Below are 20824 nucleotides of genomic sequence, written 5' to 3'. Positions count from 1 at the left end.
TAGGGTAAGTCAGCCTGATGAGGTTCCCTTTATAGGTGAACTGTCCCTTCTCTCTAGCTGCCTTTAATATTTTTTCTTTCATGCAGACCTTTGAAAATCTGATGACTATGTCTTGGGGATGGTTGTCTTATATACTACCTTGCAGGGGTTCTCTGAATTTCCCAAATTTAAATGTTGACCTTTCTAGTGAAGTTGGAGAAATTTTCGTGGACAATATCAAATATGTCTTCCAAGATGCCTACTCTTTCTCCCTCTCTTTCAGAAATGCGAGTGAGATTTAAGTTTGGTGTCTTCACATAATCCATATTTTCTGCTGATTTTGTTCATTTTTTAAATTCTTTTTTTTTTTTTGTCTGACTGGGTTCACTCAAATAACCAGTCTTCAATCTCTGAGATATTTTTCCTAAGATTGGTCTATTCTGCTATTAATACTTCTGATGTATTATCAAATTCTTATAGTGAGTTTTCCAGCTCTATCCGATCAATTTGGTTCCTTCTTAAAATGGCTATTTAATCTTTCAGCTCTTAAATTATTTTACTGGATTCCTTAGATTCCTTGGATTGTGTTTCAACTTTCTCCTGAATCTCAATCTCTGTTGCCATCCAGATTCTGAATTACGTATCTGTCATTTCAGTCATTTCAATCTGGTTAAGAACAATTGCTGGAGAGGTAGTGTGGTTTTCTAAAGGTTGTTTGCCTTTTTAAAGTTACAGAGTTCTTGCACTGGTTCCCTCTCAACTGTTTTCGCTGATATTCCTTTAATCATTGAAATTGCTGTCCTTTGGATGAGGCTTTTTGCTTTTATATTCTTTGAAGCCCTTGAAAATTTGACCGTGATATAAGTTGTGTTTAGTTGACTGGCTTCATTTCTGAATGATTTCAAGGTGCCAGGGCTTAGCTCAGCACTCCTGGGTTGTATGCTATAACCTGGGCTGTGTGATATAACCTTGCTATAACCATGTCCACAGCTTTGTCCTCTGGTCACTGCTGTACTGGAGGGGCTGACATGTTCTTCATACAGTGGCAATAACACTGTGATAGGAGGTGGGGCAAAAGCATGTCATCGTGGTAGTGGTGGCAAGGTTTGCACACACGCGTGCTTGCAAAGCAGTCAGGGGAGGCTGCACACTGGTAGGGGCCCATGTGTAAAAGGTCTCCTATGGCTAGGCAGAATCTGCCAATGAAGGAGGCATGGCAGTGACCACTGAGAGTCACCCTGGTTGGGCACGTGAGGATGCACTGCAAGCAGGTACAGCTAGGCAGGAACTCTGAGAGAGACCAGCAGACAGGGATGTGCTCAGATCACACTGGCCCCATCCATGGGTAAGATAGCCCTGTTCTGTTAAGGTTCAACAGTCAACAAAGGCCAATGCCACCTAGAGGAGCTTGGCAAGCCTTGGGCAATGGATGTCTCTGGCCATACTTCACTGCAACCATTCCTGTACCAAACCCTCTGGGCTTTGCACAGGCTAGAGTCCTGTCCCTGCCAACTCTACAATCAGCTCTGCCCATTAGCTCAAATGTCTATGAGGGTCGTGGGGTCTCCTGTAGCTAGGTCCAAAATGAGAGTAGGCCATTGCACTCCTACTTAACTCACCTCTTCCCCAGGAGCTACACAGGCCCTGGAATGAGTCCTGGTGCTCAGCAACCTTGTGCAGGGTTGCTAGAAGTCTCCCTCTTTCAGCTCAGGGTCAGCATCCTCCCTCCATTCACTCTCATTGACTTTCTTCTGAAGATATGCTCAGAGTGTTCCAGTCTTCCTGATGATCTTGTCTCTTAGTGAGAGAAGCTCTTCCTGGCTGTATCCAGCCATCTTGAGCCCCTCTCGCTAGTTGTTTACTAGCTAAATAACTCTGGTAATTTACCTACCCTCTCTGAGCCTCCGAAAAAAAATAGGGATAATAATATTTACCTTGCAAGGTCCTTGTTAAGAATTAGAAATAATGATATGGCACATGGCAAGATCCCAATAATCAGCCTGTGAGAACAGCAATAAGCAATATCCAGTGTGGTAAATGGGAAGTGGCAGGTGCTTAATGAGTGGATACTATTTTTGTTAGTTCATTTGCAGCATGCAACTGATTACAAGAGTTATTTTTGTACCTGGTGGAAGTGCATCATGTTCTGATCAGAGTTTCCCCAATCAAAAGCTTGAAGCTGACCAGAATTAACAGCCTAAAATAAAATGAACACATTAATATAAGTAAACAGTATATATTTAGAGATAGTACACAAGAAATATACAAAGAAGATTAATATTATGCCCCACTCTTTAGACACATAAGCTAAATTTAAATAAAGAAAATAAGTAATAAAAAATGATAAAATTGATCATAATTCACAAAATTGTTGCAATCTTTTACTCCTCTTTCCAATGAAAATCCTCAGAGTTTTCATTTAAATCCAATGCCTTTAAATGTTACCGTGCTACACACAGAAATATTTTTTAAAGATACAGAATTGAATGATTCTTAAATATCTTTGCTTCAGGAATTTTTATAATTTTTTTAAAAAGTCATTAGCTATTTGTTTCCTACATTTAAAAATTACTGCTATTGTTATTACACAACTTTGTACCTTATCCTTATGATGGGGTCTAAGCTGTTATGATTATATTCCCATCCTTAAACATTCTTTTCACTATTAGAAGAAATATTCACCCACTGTTTCCCCAGTTCTGTGTGAGGAACATGCCTGCTGTCTGCCTCCCATATTTGGGGGCAAGCCACCTGCTATGATGTTCATATGGAGCCATGGGCTGACTGAGATGCTGTGCATGACTGCTTTTGCTTTTTGGCATTGAAACTTCCAATAATAGAATATAAGAACATTCATACACACAGCATTTCCTTTTTCTGTTACTTGGCACCCATATAGGATTGATGAGGCAGGTAATTTTGATGTTTCTGTCAAGCACTTCATTAAATTATTCTCAGACTATTCTATGGTTTTTTTTTTTTTTTTTTTTTTTTTTTTTTAGCTTGAATCACAGATATTTTTCCCACTTACTGACTTAGTCCTGATTTTTAGTTTAAAAATATTCCCATCATGATTTATATTCAGAGAGGCAGCAGTCTGCTGCTATTGGAATTCTGAAAGCTTTTAGCAATGGGAGGCAATACAATGTACTAGTTAGGAACTTGGGCTCTAGGATCAAGTCTGGTGATTTGGTTTGGCTCTGTGTCTACACCCAAATCTCATCTCTAATTATAATTCCCACATGTCAGGGGAGGGGCCTGGTGGAAGGTGACTGAATCATGGGGGCGGACTTCCCCTTTGCTGTTCTTCTGATAGTGAGTTCTCACAAAATCTGGTTGTTTGAAAGTGTACAGCACTTCCTGCTTTGTGTGCTATCTCTCTCTCTCTCTCTCTGTCTGTCTGTCTCTGTCTCTCTGTCTCTGTCTCTGTCTCTCTCTCTCTCTCTCCCTCTCCCTCCTGCTCTGCTGTGGTAAGACATGCTTGCTTCCCCTTTGCCTTCTGCAGTGATTTTAAGTTTCTTGAGGACTCCTAGTCAGGCTTCCTGTACAGACTGTGGAGCTGTGAGTCTATTAAACCTCTTGTTTTAATGAATTACCCAGTCTCAGGTAGTTCTTTATAGCAGTGTGAAAATAAACTACTATATCTCATTCATATCCAGCTTAACAGATTACTGAATCTGTGATTCAAGGTAAGATATTTATAAAACGAAAATGATAGTAACATTCTTTCTTAGGATTGTGAAGAAAAGCATGTAGCACCTAGCAATACTCAACAAATAACTTTTTTAAAAACTAGTATTACTATCATCATCATGATTATCACCCTTGTTTTAGCTGCCTATGTAATTTATAACCAAATATTTACCATCCCCCCATCCCTACTTATTTCTGTTCTGAAAAGGGCCTCCTGTCAAAGAAGAAAAGTTTTTCTTAAGAGAAGTTAACTGTAAAATGTATAAGGAATAGGCAGCTATGTGTAGTGCTCACACCTGTAATCCCAGCACTCTGGGAGGCTGAGGTGGGAGGACTGCTTCAGTCCAGCAGTTCAAGACTAGCCTAGGCAATAAAACAAGACATCATATTTGTAAAAAGAAACAAAAGTTATCTGGGCATGGTGGTGCATGCCTGTGGTGCCAGCTACTCAAGAAGCTGAGATGGGAGAATTGCTTAAACCCAGGATATCAAGGCTACAGTGAGCCATAATTGTACCACTGTACTCCAGTCTGGGCAATATGATTGTACCACTGCATGCTTTTTTTTTTTTGTCTCAAAAAAAAAAAAAAAGAGAGAGAGAATATGCTATGACGTTTGTAGAGTGAATAAAATTATATGTATAAGCAGCAAGAAGAGCACATATTAAGTGCTCACTAACTGTGAAATTCCATGTGTACTATCTGGAAGGCCATGTGCTCATAAGAGGACCTGTCTATCTCCTCATCAATAGGAGGACCTATATTCTGAACATCTTTTTTTCTAAAGGAACTTGAAGCCTTATCTTCTGGGGGTCAAACTCTTTCAAGAACTTCAGAAATCGTCACCTAGTATTTCAGGCTATCTATAGTAGCGATTCTCTAAAACAGGGAGCAAATTTGTTAGCATATATGTTAAAATGCAAATTCTCCGGTGGGGGGGAATATATTAAAACTTTGAGAAGACACCACCCCTCTCCCAGACATAGGATTATGTGTATTTTGTTCACTTTTCAAAATGGGTTGTGTCTGAGCTACCAGCCAAGAACATAGGCAAAGATTACATGATAAACAAATGAACGTGCATGCATGTGAGCATACATGCACACACAAAGACACACTCACACACACAGAGCTCAGAAAACCATACCAATTTAATCTGACTTATCTTTGGGCTTTCTGAATATTGAGCAATATAATAAAACAAATAAAACTTTATCTGAGGGTAGAACATAAGCCATAAATTTACTTTAATTTTTCCCCAGCATTCAATCTGCTCTGAATAAAGCATTATTTCCACATTCCAAAATGCCCCATATATTGGTTGGAAGATGAATAGCTCTTTCTGGAGTAAGCTCCATCATTTTATATAAAGTTTTATTACAGCTGATGCCTTTCTGAAAGAGGAAATAAAAGCCTTCCCTTGAAAAGGCAGTTTGGAAAAATCTAAGGATCAGATTTCAGTCAGAATATCTGAGAACTATGCTCAATACCCAGACACTGAGGACAAGGAAAAGAAATGGGAATGCAGTAGATAAAAATGAAGAGTTGATGCTGATTCTGAAACCATCAATGTGACAGTGGCGGGTGCCTGCAGAACTCTGCAGTGAGCTCTCTGAGAGCCCTCCTTGAGGGCCTTGCAGAGGTATGTGTGCATCAGGCAGGAATAAGAAGCACGTACCTGGGCCCAGTGCAGCATATTCTGAACAGATGTTCCTGCAGAATTGTGTGACAAATAAACATCCAAGCGACTCTGCAAAGAGATTATTTCTTATCTAGAGGCTAATCATATCATCTTATCACAAGTAAACATTTGAGAGAAATTTAAATACTTTCTTATTTTCCTTTTTTTCCTTTCTTTAAGAAAAAAAACATGTACCATATACTCTGAAGACATATTAACCAAAGAAGCCCATCTTTAAGAACTTCTTCCTTCACTAGCTCTGTCCCATCCTCATTAGTATCTTCAGAAAGCTTACAGAGAGCATCCCACTTGTCAAAAACAAAAGGAAATCTATCTTTCTTTCCAGACTCAACTCTCTAGGTCCAAGGGTGTAGGAGATTAAAGGATAAAAACTCCAGTGATCTTTTCCTTTACCCCGTGTTAAGTCCCAAAGGACATTCAAAGAAAGCTGTTGACTCTAAGACACTGAGAATTGATCTAAATGTTGCCTTTTGTTTTCTGAATTTTAAAATGTGGTAAATATTCTACGGGACTCTGAAAGTTTGTGGGGCAGAATCAATTAAGTCAGTATATTTAGATATCTTATGGATAAACACACACATACACACACAAGAACAAAAATAAAACACACACACACACACTCGATTCTCTCGTATTTTCCATTGCACTAATTTTTAAATAAAAAGAGCTATTTTCCACCAAAGTAAACATCAGAAACACCTTAAAGCTTTAAAGATATGTTAACCTACTTATAAGCTATCCAAACGTACTGAATAAAAATGAAAATGTCAAAAGTTGAGTTCTGGACATGTGAATTTTCAGTTTCACCAGTATTACTTATGCACCCCTGGTTATGGTTCACTGAAACAAATGTCCTTGAAGGTGCTATAATATTCTGTAAGCTCTGCTTTTTGGCAGGAAGACAAAAGGTGATTTGACGAAAGGTGTCCATATGGACAACAAAGGCCAATGAAGAGTCAAGGGTGTTATTTTGTGATGTCTTTCTTTAGCAAACTCTTAGGCTATGCTGAGAGGGTGTTTTTAAAATACACTGTTTTGTGTTGGCTTCAAGGTCTTTTTACTTAGCTCTGCCTACATGATATGCTTTCGTCTACACCTATGCTTGCACCTAAGTGATAGGCAAGCATAGTTTCCATGGTACACTGAGAAAGTGAGAGCAGAACATAGAAAGGCAGTGGCTAAGGTATGCTTTGCATAAAAAGCCTTTTATAAATCTTGCTTGAAAGCAAGAAAATTTTTAATCGGTGCTTTCCACGGACTGGGAGAGTAGGCTCTAGGCAGAAGTCTGCAAGAGAGGTGGAGAACATCTTCAGCCTGATCCTACCTCTGACTTCAAACATGTCTCCTCTCTTTCCCTCTTCCCTCTCCCAACTCTTGGGGTCATCATGGAAAGAATCTCCGTTAAGTTAGAAATTACTTGACAAGAACCCTGACACTGATCCCTGTTGGTACTCCTTAAACAATAAATTTGTAGCTGTTATTGAAGAACCATCCCTCCTTTTATGCCTTTGGGTTAAGGAAGTAAATGATTCACAAAATAACTTACCAAATCACCTGTGAAAGTGGAAAACCGGTAAAAAATTAAAGTACAAATGTCTGGACTCACCCCCTGAGATTCTACTTCAGTAGGTCTGAAATAAGGCTCAGGCACAGCAACATAGATATCAAAACCATAGCCTTTATCTAAACAAAGAACATTTCAGGTAAGAGATGAGAACTGTTGGTAGGAAAGCTTTCTTCTCAAATCCTCCTATGAAAGCAGGTTGACTCTCAGCCCTCACTGGAAGCCATGAATGTACTAATTACATTCCAAAAGCAAAAAGGAAACGTTGAATTTTGGTTTTTATACAATCCAGAATGAACTTTCATCACTTCTGTGCAACAAAACAATTGCTTTCCCAGACCCAATTATTTACACCTACCGTATTTAAGTTTTGCGGATCAAATCCACTCAGAGTAAATAGGAAGTTGCTGCAAATACGACGGAATAGCTTCCGGCTGCACACTTTGGTGGCAATGAATTTGTCAAACAATGTATGAGGGTAGAACATTTTGTCACCAAACAACACCTACAAAATAATTTCAAAACACCGTCAAATCTCATAGGTGTGGATATCAAAAGTGCAGAAAGAGCGGTAGTTCAAACAAGGACTGCACAGTACTAGGTGACATCTGCTTGGTGTTGGTCCTTAGAGAAATCATGAGGCTTGTTAAATTTTAGCTTTGTAATCTTTCCAATGCACCTCTTGATGGCTTTTCCCAAAAACCTTTAATTGGGGTATTTTTTTAGAATGCCTCTTGAGAATCTAGTTCCCACAGGAAATTGGTAAGACTTTGGAGTGAGGCGTATATGGGTTTCATTCTGGCTTCAAACACATTCTATACCTTAGGAGAGTATTTGATTTTTATTATTATTATGAATTTTCTTATCTATAAAAAAGAAAAATTTTCTAATAGATAGGGATGTTGTGAAGTTAGTAGGTCATGTTTACAAGACAATTAGTGCAGTTCCTAGCATCTGGAACACATGAAAAACTAATTAAAATGTAAATTAGTGTAATGATTATTACTATCATAATTAGTGATTGATACAGACTCAAGCCATTTCTTCCAGAATCCTTTAATGAATTATTTCTATAGGCAAAAGCTTAACCTACAAAAATAAATCCTTACTAGTGGAATTTCAGGCAGTGTTGCAAGTGAGTTCCTTTGCTTAACAGCCACTAGTTTTATAATCTTAGCATAATAAACTAGATATAAATATAAAAAGACATTTTTCAGTTCTTAAACTTTGGAAACACCCATTTACAGTGAAAAATGAGCACACATTTCTTCTGGAATTCTTTATTAACCAGCAATTACAACTAAAGAAAAATAATAACTGGCATTTGTTCACTTAAGATCTAATTCACTTGAAGGCCTCCTCCTTTCTCTGCAAAACTGAATCAAGTAAGTTCCTACTGAGTATAGCTTATTAAATTCTGAGTTTTAAAAATTGTTATCTTGTATAGTCAGATATAAATTTTATTTAATGGAACATTTGATATTCCATGGAATATTAATGGAATATGTTAAATACCAAGATTTCTTATTCCTCTTCATGCCCAAGAGAGGAAGAAAGGGATGGAGGCAGGGAAAGAGGAAGGGAAGGAGGAAGAGAGAGAGAAGAAGGAGGAGAAGGAGGAGGAAGAAGAAGAAAAAGGGAAGGGAAAGGAATGCCAACAACATGTTAAACTAGTTCAAACCGTATCTCAATTCTTTAGGTCTGGAAAGTAATAATAAGCCTTGTACATATTATCTGATTGATTCCAGACTCTTCTTCATTTTGTCACAATCACTAGGACACTTGGATACTACACTAGATGATTGATTTAACTTGTCAAATTGTAATTCTTCCTGTGTAAATGTCCCCATAATAATTTAGTAATAGTAGAAGAATACACTCATAAAATGAGCTTATCCTTTAAAAGAATGTTGACATTTAGTTCATGTTTTCAAGCATGACAACTTACATATATTGTCACATGAATAAATAATTAAAGCAAAAAGCAGGATCTGACTTTAACCAGTAAACAAATTTACCTTTTATTTATCAATAACTTAGTCATCCATGCTTGGCAAGAAAATCCATGTGAAAGAAAATATCCAGTTCATACAAGTAATGAACAATGAAAATACGGTGTTAAGAAACAGGTGACATCTACCATAATGGATTCTTGGTTCTCTGTTCTGAAACCTGGAGTTGGCTTTCCCAAATACAGAGTAAATTAGCAGGACATTCTCTGACTCCACTCTACCTCAATATCCATGGCTGAGTGACTCAGCAAAACTACTGTGCAGTTACCCAAAGGTGAATAATTTCTCCTTTACCCTAATCGAAAAGGGAGGATATTAAATCAGGCCAGCGAGCAGTATAGCAACCAGGTACAGGGTAGCAAACATGCCAACTTGTAGATGTAATTCCAAGCTGGCTCTGGAGGGGGCATGTTTGTCACATAACAGCAGGGAGCCAGGCTCCTTCTAGTAGCTCTTTGGGTATGTGTAAGAATTAGAAAAGGCACCCCTCTTTCTGGCAACATGGGCCCATGCCAGGGCACATGGCTTGCCAAGCAGAACATGGGCTTGATTCAGCCCTCAACAGCTGACTGAGCTGGTCACTCTTGTGCACTAACTTCTTCAGGCTGGCATTGAAAAAGTGGAAAAACCACCACATATAAAAAGACTACTGACCATGGGGTGCCTGGTCACATCTGGGTTCAAATTCTGGCTCTGCCATCCATTGGCTGGTTGACTTGGGACAGGCTGCTTAGCTTCTCTGAGCCTCAGGTTCTTCTTTTAAGAAATGGAGACAGTACTAACAATCATTAATGTTGTAGAGACTTGCCAAAAGCAGAGGATCAAAGCAAGCTATAGGTCAGAAAGAAAGTAGAATGACAAGAACACAAAGGCATAAATGTCCAGGGGCAAAATGGGAGGTAAGGAAGGGGGAATGGATGAATAAATCTCCCAATTTCACAAACTCTACTCATTCTATCAATGTGAAAATGGTGGCTTAGCATGGTTAAATAACTTGTCCAAGGTTACAGTGGGCAGGAGGCAGAGGTAGAATGTGACTAGTTCTGTCTGACTCAAGTCTTTATGCTTTATACTCAATTCAATTCGATGTACATGAATTGAGTTGAATGTAATAGAAATGGAGCAATTGAAAGAACTGGCAGTATCCATAAAAAGGAAGTGCTAATCGGAGAGAAAAAGGGTTGTCTCATTCTAGAAGCTCCCATAAAAAAAAAAAGAAGAAGAAGACTTTCACCAAGCATGCCTGTAAACATCTGGCTGATGGGAGAGGAGAGGAGAGAGAAAGCCCCTCCCTCAAAAAGTTGGAAACATACCTAAATGTTGTCTATCATTTCAGTGTCAAATCTTATAGGTAATTTTTTTGTTGCACAACCCTTTTTCCAATCCCCAATATCTATCAGCTGATGTGTTAACAATAACCCCATAATAATTATCCTCGTCTGTGCACAACTCTTGTTCCATTCCCCAACATCTATCAGCTGATGTGTTAATAGTAACCCCATAATTATTCTTCTAACCTTTCACCCCTGTTGATGTCCTTTACCCTCATCTGCTTACATTTGGTTCCCAGAGGAATCTTTCTAAAAAGGGGCATTACGCATGTCATTTCTCTGTGCAAATACTTTTCATGCTCCAATTACCTATAAAATACATTCCAAACTAATTAATTTGGCACTCAAACCCTGTAGAATCTGCCTCTGCAATTCCATGATTTCTCATACTGTCCTTTACAAATACTAATACAAGCTCCAGTAAAGTGAGTTATGTGTGATTTTCCATGGCCTGAGCTTCACCACTCTGTGTTGCTCATGTTTCCCTCTTATTTCAGAAAGACTTTCTATACCACACTGTATATTGAAATCTTATCCTTAAGCCCAAACTAAAATGCCATCTTATCCAAAAAGTCTTTTGTGATTCCAACAGCTAGAAGTATTTTTGCTTTTTTCTGAGTTTGCCTAGCAATGTTTTTGCTCTATCATTGTAATACTGGAGTTTCTACTAGGAATTAGTAGGTCATATGTGGCAATTCTTCTATTGGTACTATAGTTCCTCTATTGGAGTATAATTTAGAAAGGGCAGTCTTTCTAAAATTGGAAATGTGATCAAGCTACTTTTCTATTTGATATTCTTCAGATGCCTCTCATCAATTAAAAGAACAAAGTCTAAACTCCTAGACATGACACAACTTCCTTCCATTGTCTCCTAATCTCTTCTTAGTTGAATCCCATTCTACTCTCACATATATCCTAGTTTTTACTCATACCAATTAGCTGAAAAGTTGCCTTGTAGACATAGCTATTTCCTAATGCCAGGGCCTTACAATAGTAGCTCCTAGATATCTTTTGGCTGAATTAACTTGAATTGTACCAAATCCTACACACACAGCAGGCTATGGAGAAGTTTGAAGAGAACTGTGCAAATTAAGAGAAATGGAAAGATCCCACTATCCCAAAATATCTCTTAATTATGTGGGAATACAGAAATAATGCAATACGTCCGACATTGTTCACTTAATAGTAGGACCAGGCCAGACTGAAATCTCAATGGTATAAGAGGCTCAAGTACCAACAGGCAATGTAAGCATGTTTTGTCATTTTCAGGTGTTTTTTCTGCTATTTGTCTTTCTGGGATGTGTAGATAAGTACTTCAATCACCACAGACTAATTTGCTTAGCTTTCAAAAATAAGAATCTTCTATATATCTTTGGGCTTCTGTCGGAATTGTTTCACTTTGATCTGGTCTCATTTAAATCACTGAACATTACAATCACCACCATGGGCAGTATTAACATGGGAGAAGCCCATGTTAAAATACAAGAAGAAAACACACCAACCCATGCAATGCAATTCACCTGGACTAGGTAAAGGATCAGATTAGTTAGCTGTCAACTAGAGGAGATTATGGGGCCTAGAATTTTGCCTAGGTTTTGGGAATTGTCAAAATGGCAGTATGTAAAGTATCAGGAAATGAAACAAGATTGGGCATTTAGAGATGGGGGAGGGTATGTTCTATAAAACTAATGTTAGCAAAAAGAATTGTTAACATTTATTAAAAGTTTATGATACACAAGACATTGTTTTAAAGGATATACTGTATTAAATCACTCAGTTCTCATGGTAGTCCTAGGAGTAAGAACTATTGTTACTCCACATTACAAATGAAGAGCACTTAAGGTCTTGACCAAATTTACCCAGCTAGCAAATCGTAGAAATAAGATTCAAACCACACCATCTGATTCCATCCTGTGAACTCAACCACTATTGCCCCTAAGAAATGATGGGTCGTCAGAAGGAAATTTAATCTACGAAATTCAACAAACCAGTCACTCAAATAAGCTCTCCCTTTCCGTGGTTCAGGAATGGCACAGGGGACACATTTCTAGACAAAAATGAAGAAAGTAGGGTAGATTAGCAACAGGAGAATTCCCTGAACTCTGCTAATAAGATTGCACACATCATCAGTGAATTTATATGAATATCTTGAATACCTATTATTTTTTCAGAAGTTTGGAAAATGTCATTGGTCTTCTGTTGAAATCAGTGGAAACAGAGCTACTTTCGTTATTTCAGATTAAAACTTGGGAAGTCACATACCTTGACTACTTGCCTGGAAAGAGTTGTTAGTTTTTTCATAGGACTTTGGGTGTATTTCACTGTGACGACTGGAGCTAGTGCAAAAAATATCTTAATCCTTTTAGCCAGTTCTGGGTTTGTAGAAAATGCTATGAAAGCTGAAATGGAAGAAGACACTAGTTCATAGTTTTCAGATAATTATTTGTTAATTTTAAATGATAGTAAAAGTAGCCATATTAAAAAAAAACACAACATACGATTATTACCATTTATAGAGAATAATTTCTCAATTTCTCAACGGTGGAATTGGCTAATTCAGAATAAAGTGTTCTCTGGGGAGTGCAAGGAGAGTGGGTTCAAGCATCTACTGTGGGGCATGACCAGGTAAACTCCAAAGCCCATTCCAGCTTGACTGTAATCCTGGTATCAGACAAAACTGGGCTCTAACTTTGGCTTCCTATTTACTAGCTGTGTGACCTTCCCCCTGTGAGTCATGATTTTCCCGGTCTGTGAATGTGGATGGTAAAATCCTTATAGGATGATTTTTATAAAATCATTGGTTTGTTGAATTTAGTAGATTAAATTTCCTTCTGGTGACCCCTAATTTTTTAGGGGCAGTAGTTATTGAGTTCACAGCAAATCAGATAATTTACAAAATCCTTATAGGATGATTTTTGTGTATATAATCTTTATTAAATATATGAAATGTAAGATGTTACTTAGGAATATCACCATTAGAAAGAATTCTTCAATTCAACCATTTGTGGAGTGTGGATGATAGTGGTTTCAGATGTTTGCAGTTTTCAATGAGAGAATGTATGCAAGATTTGTGATGCAGTACAAGTACGTAAAGACCTAGGCTGGGCGTGGTGGCTCACGCCTATAATCCCAGCACTTTGGGAGACTGAGGTGGGTGGATCACGAGGTCAAGAGATCGAGACCATCCTGGTCAACATGGTGAAACTCTGTCTCTACTGAAAATACAAAAATTAGCTGGTGGTACGTGCCTGTGGTACCAGCTACTCGGGAGGCTGAGGCAGGAAAATTGCTTGAACCTAGGAGGCAGAGGTTGCGGTGAGCTGAGATCATGCTATTGCACTCCAGCCTGGGTAACAAGAGCGAAACTCCATTTCAAAAAAAAACCTACTTTATACAAGAATCCTGATTATAATTAAGATATAGAAAACAGACTAGTAGAAATCCCGTTGGTATTGTTGAGTTCTCTAGCAAAATAGTAGGGAGACAAATGGGCCTCACAACACTGCCAACATAGCCCTACCCACATCTGGCCTACTCCAATGCCTCCCCGATCACTAAAGGTCATACTGATTGTAGTATATAATCACTGAGTTTTGTAATCTCTGTTTTCTTTCTTGAGTCCCTCACTAGACTGTGAGATATTCAAAGAAAGAATGAATACCATATTTATTTCTGCTTCGTCAGCATATAACACTGTCTGACAAATGTCTGTTAGGTTTACAAACAAATAAATGAATAATTCTCCCTCTTTCTGATTTATCTATCAACCTCCAAATTTAGTATTGAAGGAAAATTCCCTATTATCATTAGTATTTAATTTACTCTTCAGAAATTAGTCAGAGGAAATGGTTTTCCATTTCAAGTCCCCAAGCTAGAGACTGCACAGAGAGAAGAAATGCTGAGCCCCTTCCATGAATATGGAAGAAGAGCCCCTGACCTTTTCTGATCACATCTGCCCCAAACACACCTATGGTGGTGCCTTGTGAGTGGCCCACGTAGTAGAGTTGCTTCTGTCCAGTTTTCTCTATGATAAAATTGATTGTGGCTGAAAGGTCATATTTAGCCATCTCATCCAAACTAACAAAAAGAAGGAATAACACAATTAGAAAAGTCATCTCATTGTTAGGCCTAGAACATTTAAACACATTTAGTGCAAACACAAATACTTTGATTTTGTTAAATATAAGACTAATGTCAGTATCTGATATTAGGCATCTATGCGACTTTAAAGGGTGTCACCTTGAGTGCAAGTCAAAATTTTTAAGAAACTCAAATCAGAAAAATCTGATTTGTCAAGGCCTACTGATGCTTTTCTTGCTTTACGTGTCATTAATTCTATGACAGATTTACCAAACTCCTCTGAAAAGAGCAATTACGTGGAATGCTTATCTCAAAGAAAGAATAATAAAGCAAAACAGATTTGCAGACCTCAGCCCAGACTGACTGAATCAGAATTTCCTGGGAAGAGACCCAGTAATCTGTATATTTATCACTAACTTCATCTACTTCTGATCCTGTGTATAGTTTAAGAAATACTTACCTAGGAAATTATCTAGTCATTCGCAAGGGTGCAATAGACTGTGGTATAGAATTAGGAAATGCCAACGGTTTCCAGAAAGAAGGCAGGCAAGGAGGCCAAGGAACACAGGGTTTTTATGACCTCCAAGGCATGGTTCTTAGCTCCTATGCCAGTGCATGGGTTCGCCCCTGTGACTAGGTAGGCGTGGCTTCTGAAACAGGCAGCACCTCCAGGTGCCGCTGCCGGCAACATTGCTGCTTAGCCATTCTGTGATCAGGCTTTCTTCTTACTATCCCCAGGACATACACACACACACACACACACTCACACACAGACACCAGGAAGGAGGCAGGAGTTCTCAAACAGCCATGCAATAATAATGACAGTTCTTTAGAGCCTGTGAAGAAAGTCTTGGTAGAGAAAGAAAGGTTTGTTTCCTTCCATTGCGTGCATTTGGACACAAAAAGGAAAAAAAAAATCAATAGGTGTTTACATATATACATGAGCAAAGTACACACTTTATTCCTTAGTAGGTTTCCCCTTACCTGAAGGCCCAGTATTCTGGTGATTGGGGTGACAATTTAAGGTGTTTTCTGGACCAAGTGTTTCCTCGGCTGTTCCCCAACCACACATCATAACCATTATCTGCCAAAAGGAAAGCCAAGCTGTTGTTGGGCAGGTTGCAAATCCAGTTACTGGCAGATGCAATTAAGCCATGCTGCAAGTACACAGCAGGCTTTGGAGCTGCAAAACACAGGCAACAAGAATTTCATGTCTGAACTTCCTCAGTGCCTACAAGAAAAATCTCAATCCTAAATTTCTGTAGTATAGAAGAAAGGTTAAGAGAGAAAATTTGATGCCAGGCAAACCTGGGATCTAGTCTCTTCTGAGCTACTTACTTGGGCAAGTTATTTATATTCTGTCATATTTTCTCATTTGTAAAGGATTATATATAATGTATTGTGTTATGTACGCGTGGAATTTAGATTGCCCTAGTTCAGAATCCCTTCTGATATGCATGAACTCCTTTGTGCGTCAGTTAACCTATCTGTATAATGGGAAATAACAACAAATGCTATCTCCTAGGGTATTTATAAGAATTCACTAAGAACTAAAACATGTAAAAGGCTGTCTGGCACAGTAAATATTAGCTCTATTACTGTTATTCATATTAATAGCATTATATTTTTCAAGGCTCATCTGATTAAAAACTTAATTTTTTTTTCAAAATAAAAACAATTTAAAAATGCCATTTGTTGAATGCTCATTGAATGTCAAGCATTGTGCTAGGTTTTATAGGCACTGCTTCATTTCATTTGAATCGTTAGCAAAAAGCAAGGTTATAGTTAGAAATTTATACAATTTAAAATTGGTAGTATGATACAAAAATTCTATTCCCAATGTAAAATAGGAACATTTTAACTAAGAAAGAAAAAGGAAAAAGAAGGAAGTGAGAAAGTATTGAAAAAGAGAGAAGAGAGGGAAGAAGAAACAAAGCTTTTTCTCTCTGTTTATAAGTGGTTTGTGATGCTGTGTTGATATCTTAGGACCATACCTCAGGCCACTTTTAGAGCTAGAATGGCTTCCTGAGAATGAGTAGGTTGGACTCACAGAGAGCCATTGGGAACAAGGAATTCTAAGAGTCTATGTCCATTTATCCACCTTTGAAATAGAGGGAAAGAAGAGCTGTTACTAACTCTGCCAAAGTTAAGTATCATTAAATAGTTAAGTGCCATCAGGCCTCTCTGATCTGCGTCTGAGACACATCACAGGCATCTCAGATTAGAGAGACAGTTTCTGATTGTACAGCTTTTTGTCATATGCACTTTAGCAGCTACGTTGTAGAAATGTCTAGAGAAAAGTTTGGAGAGACTTAAAAGTTCTCTTGAGTATTTACAAAATTATTTGTAATTACTGAGCTATTTTGGGAAACGGTTGGCTCGGTAAAGACAGCAACACCATTATATCTTCCTCTCTTTTTAGGAATCTAGAATTTTTCTTTAAATAATTAGTCTTTCTAATGTTGAGAATTTTGTTATTCGACATGTCAAAGTATAAAATGAGCTAAGAAGAGAGAGAAGAAAGCAAAAGCAAATAGTTTCTGGGTAATGAATTGCTCATTCCCTCCCCCCATCGCCCCCCACCTCCGCCACACACAAACAGATAGCCACCTGCATTGTGGGAGCTAGAACTGGCTCTTTAATGACGTTTAATCACAAAACTGATGGGAACTAATAGGGTCTTTTTTTTTTCCCCCCAGAGACTCCTGAGAATAACTGAGGCTCTATTTTAGAAAAAAACAAAAACAAAAACAAAAACAAATAGAACTGGTTTTTTAGTTGGAGGCAAGGGCAAGCGGTGTACCCTAGGCAGTAAATTATCCCTCTAGGGTGGGTCTAGCGGTAGGGCTGTGTGTCCGATGGGTCTCCAGTTGCCCGTGCTCCCCTGCACAGCTGCCTCCCCAGCAGGCTGTGGGTCAGCCACAGGAGGGGTAAGCTGAGAAGGGCTGCCATGGCCATTCTCTTGGGCAGGACATCAGAGGACTCAGATACCAGCTTCCCATTGCAGGTCTCAATCTTCTTCACAGCATGGCCCTACAGGAGCTGGTGCAGCTGAAAGAGCCAGAGTCCTGGTCAGAGGCAAAGCTGCACTGGAAGTCCAGGCCATAGTTGAGGCCAGAGCTTGTGAGGCCGAGCCCAGCCCACCTGGGTAGCCACTGCTAGTCCTCCTATGGATACTCCCGCTCTGCGTCCCCAGACTCCAGCTGGCTCGCCTGGCCCTCCGGCAGCTTTCTGTCGGTGGCGCTCTCGATGCCCAGGCCCACTGGAATTCGTCAGCTCCAGGTACCGGGGAAGCTGCAGCGCCCTGTCCCGTTTGATCCGCTGCAGGACGGCCTCCAGTTCTGTGGGCTCGACGTTGAGTCCTTAATGGCAAACTCCCCATGCGGCTCCGCGTTCTCCGGCCTTTGAGGCCTTCAATCTCATCCCGGAGCTGGCTGATGTTCCGGTTCATCTGAAAGATCCTCTTCCTGTGATCAGTTCATTCTCAGCCTTCCCAGCCAGTCTGCAGCTCCTCATACCCGATCTGGTGGTGTATGCGCTCAGCCTTGACCCAGATGCTGCTGGCGATCTCCTGGTGTTGGGCGGGGACCTCGCGATGATGCAGTTCATGTCCAGGACTCGGCTGTTGTCCACGGACAGGACCACAGATGTGGCCGAGAGCTGGGGCTGCAGCTCATGGATCTCCTCGTCTCCTGGAACAGCCTTTCTAGGCGAGACCACTTGTTCTATGAGCTTTATCCACAACCTTCTTAATGAGGAAAAATCATTCTCCATCTCTATATGCTTGCCGATCTCATCCTGGTACTTATTCTTGAAGTCCTCCACCAGCCCCTGCATATTGCCAAGCTCCGCCCCCAGCTTAAAGTAAATATGACCCTATTAGCTCTATTGATGTAGCTCTCCATGTTGTCCACGTTGCTCCCAGCTATCTTCTGCTGCTGCAGGCTTCACATGGTCTCCAGCATCTTGCTCAGCTGCTCCAGGATCCACACCTTGTTAATGAAGGAGGCAAACTTATCTTGATATGCTTCTTCTCCTGGCTGTTTATAGCATAGATGTTGGGATCCAGCTCCAGCTTTCCAGAGCTCATCAGACTCTGGTTCACAGTGAGAACTGTGATGCCTCTCATACCACCAGCCTTAGCATAGACCTCACCCAGACCCATGCTGGTGACTTTCAGGCCACCCAGAAAGCTGCTGCCCACCTGGAAGAAGCTCAAGGAGCTGATACAAGCGCTGGGTATACTCCTGTACCAACAGCTGCTGAAGGCAGGGGGCCCAAGGTAGACACCTTGTAGGACTTCTGAGTCACCCTGATGGACATGGTGGAGGCTGGAGTGAAGGCAATTAGGCTCAACTAGATGGTGATTTGAGTAGCTGAGAAGCTACTGCTAGGTGGGAGCTAATAGGGACATATTTACTTTAAACAATAAAATCACACAGACTTGGATCCACAACTGACTACAAGTAGTTTAATACCAGTCAGAAAGCATCGTAGTACTTGAAGACATTATGTCCAGTCCTGGATTTGAATGATTATTGAAGCTGAAAGTTTTCAGATTAGAAAGAAATTTAGAAGGCAAAATTGATAGATGGCGATGACAGGTTGCATGTAGAAGGTGAGGGAGAAGGTGGTATCAAGAATAACCCCTAGGTTCCTGGTTTTCAAAACTGGACAGTGGTATCACTAAGGTAGTAAGGACATGATGTGCTTTTGTGTTTGCTTGGAAGGAAGATAAGTCATGAAGAAAAGGAGAGACCAAATAAACAGTGTATGTAAAAGTGACTTAAAAATTCAAAGCTATACAGATTGAACAGAGAGGTGGGAGGTGATCTTTCTCCTCCAATGGAAGAGACTACTAAGGATTTCAGAACAAAAACTGCTTGACTTCTCCCAGGACATCTAAGTTCTGCTTTAGGCATTTTTCCTTTCACAGTAAAATAAATAATACCTGTCCTCCTTGGGCATCCTCTTCCATGTGGAATCCTATAAATTCCAAGGATGTAACCATCTTTCGTTGCAACATCATACTCTTCATAAGGATAACCCCAGTAAGAAATAATCTGGCTCTAAAAAGAAGAAAGGAAATAGATATCTTCATGTCATAATCTCTTAATTTCTACACATGAATTACAATATAGTGCTTTATTTGTTTGTTTGTTTGTTTGAGATGGATCTCACTCTGTTCCCTGGACCGGAATGCAGTGGTGTGATCTCAGCTCACTGCAGCCTCTGCTTCCTGGGCTCAAGAAATCTTCCCACCTTCAGCCTTCCAAGTAGCTGGAACTACGGACACCCACCCCTACACCCAGCTAAATTTTTTGTATGTTTTTGTAGAGATGGGATTTTACCATGTTGCCCAGGCTGGTCACAAACTCCTGAGCTCAAGTCATTTATTTCCCTGCCTTGGCCTCCCAAAGTGCTAGGATTATAGGTGTGAATCTCCATGCCTGGCCACAATGTAGAACTCTAAGTTGCACCTACTGTTTATCAGTCTATTTACTGTGACAGCATGTAATATTCCTATGAGGATAATTTAAGAGGGATTTCTAGAAGGAGTTACATACAGAGGCATAGGTAAGTCTGGGTGGGGTGACCCTACACTCTCGCTTGCTCAGGATACTCTGGTTTTGCCTGTTGGCCGGGTATCATTAAAGCACCCTAGTTTGTTTTGATGAAAAATTATATGGTCATCTAATGAGGGAAACCACAGGGAACTGTGGAGTACCCAGTGGCTAATAACAAGTGATCTATGACCAAACAGACTTGAAAGAAGATGGGAGGAAGCAGTTACCAGAACCCAGAAGGAGAGAGTCAAGCTGAGATAACCAAATTGAGGGAGACAGCTTATCTAAGTTGACTTCCCAGGAAGGAAGCAAGGGCAATAAAAAAATCAAACCTTACTTGCCAATTTCCTTCTCGTCTCCTGATCACAATTTCCATTGGCTGAATTGAACTGAAAACCAAAAGTCAAGGGAGCTTGTTGACCTGTCCTTACAGTTCAGCCTCTTGGGCAGAGAGAAAGGTGTTAAAGAACAGAGAGTGAGCCTACAGGGGTCAGAGAAGATACCCCACCCACAGATATATGAAAAAAAGGGAAACTAGTGATTATTGTTTATCTTCTACGTAGAAGTTTACATTCCTTTTCTCATTAACCTTACAAGAGGAATTTGAGATAGAATTGTACCATTTACAAATGGGAAAACTGACATTTAGGTAGATTAACAATTTGTCCACGAGTATATACTAGAAAGAGATTAAAAACAAGATTAATGCTAAAGTAAGTTTAACTCAAAAGCTTATGCCTTTATCAAAGGATTATGCATTTTCCCATGTCAGAGGCAAAGATATGCGTATAAATTACGGGCTACATAGAGCAGTGGCGAAGAGCCGAGGCTCTGGAGACAAGCTGTGTGACATTGTGAGGATTATATGTAATATGTGTAGAACAATGCCTAACATAA

The 20824-nt window shown here is 39.6% G+C and overlaps 1 protein-coding gene across 1 annotated transcript in view; it reads right to left on the bottom strand.

The window, feature by feature from the left end:
- LIPK (lipase family member K) overlaps window positions 1-20824 on the bottom strand; it is a 39901-nt gene that overhangs the window by 8085 nt on the left and 10992 nt on the right. The window contains 7 exon segments of the mRNA XM_003922432.4: window positions 2105-2176; window positions 5350-5421; window positions 7296-7442; window positions 12543-12679; window positions 14248-14357; window positions 15345-15543; window positions 19312-19429. Of these exon segments, the coding sequence (XP_003922481.3) occupies window positions 2105-2176; window positions 5350-5421; window positions 7296-7442; window positions 12543-12679; window positions 14248-14357; window positions 15345-15543; window positions 19312-19429 (855 nt within the window).

The sequence above is a fragment of the Saimiri boliviensis genome, chromosome 12 (genome assembly GCF_048565385.1).
Source record: "Saimiri boliviensis isolate mSaiBol1 chromosome 12, mSaiBol1.pri, whole genome shotgun sequence".
NCBI lineage: Eukaryota > Metazoa > Chordata > Mammalia > Primates > Cebidae > Saimiri > Saimiri boliviensis.
Note: the sequence above shows the minus strand (reverse complement) of the source record. Positions and strands in the feature narration are given on the sequence as shown.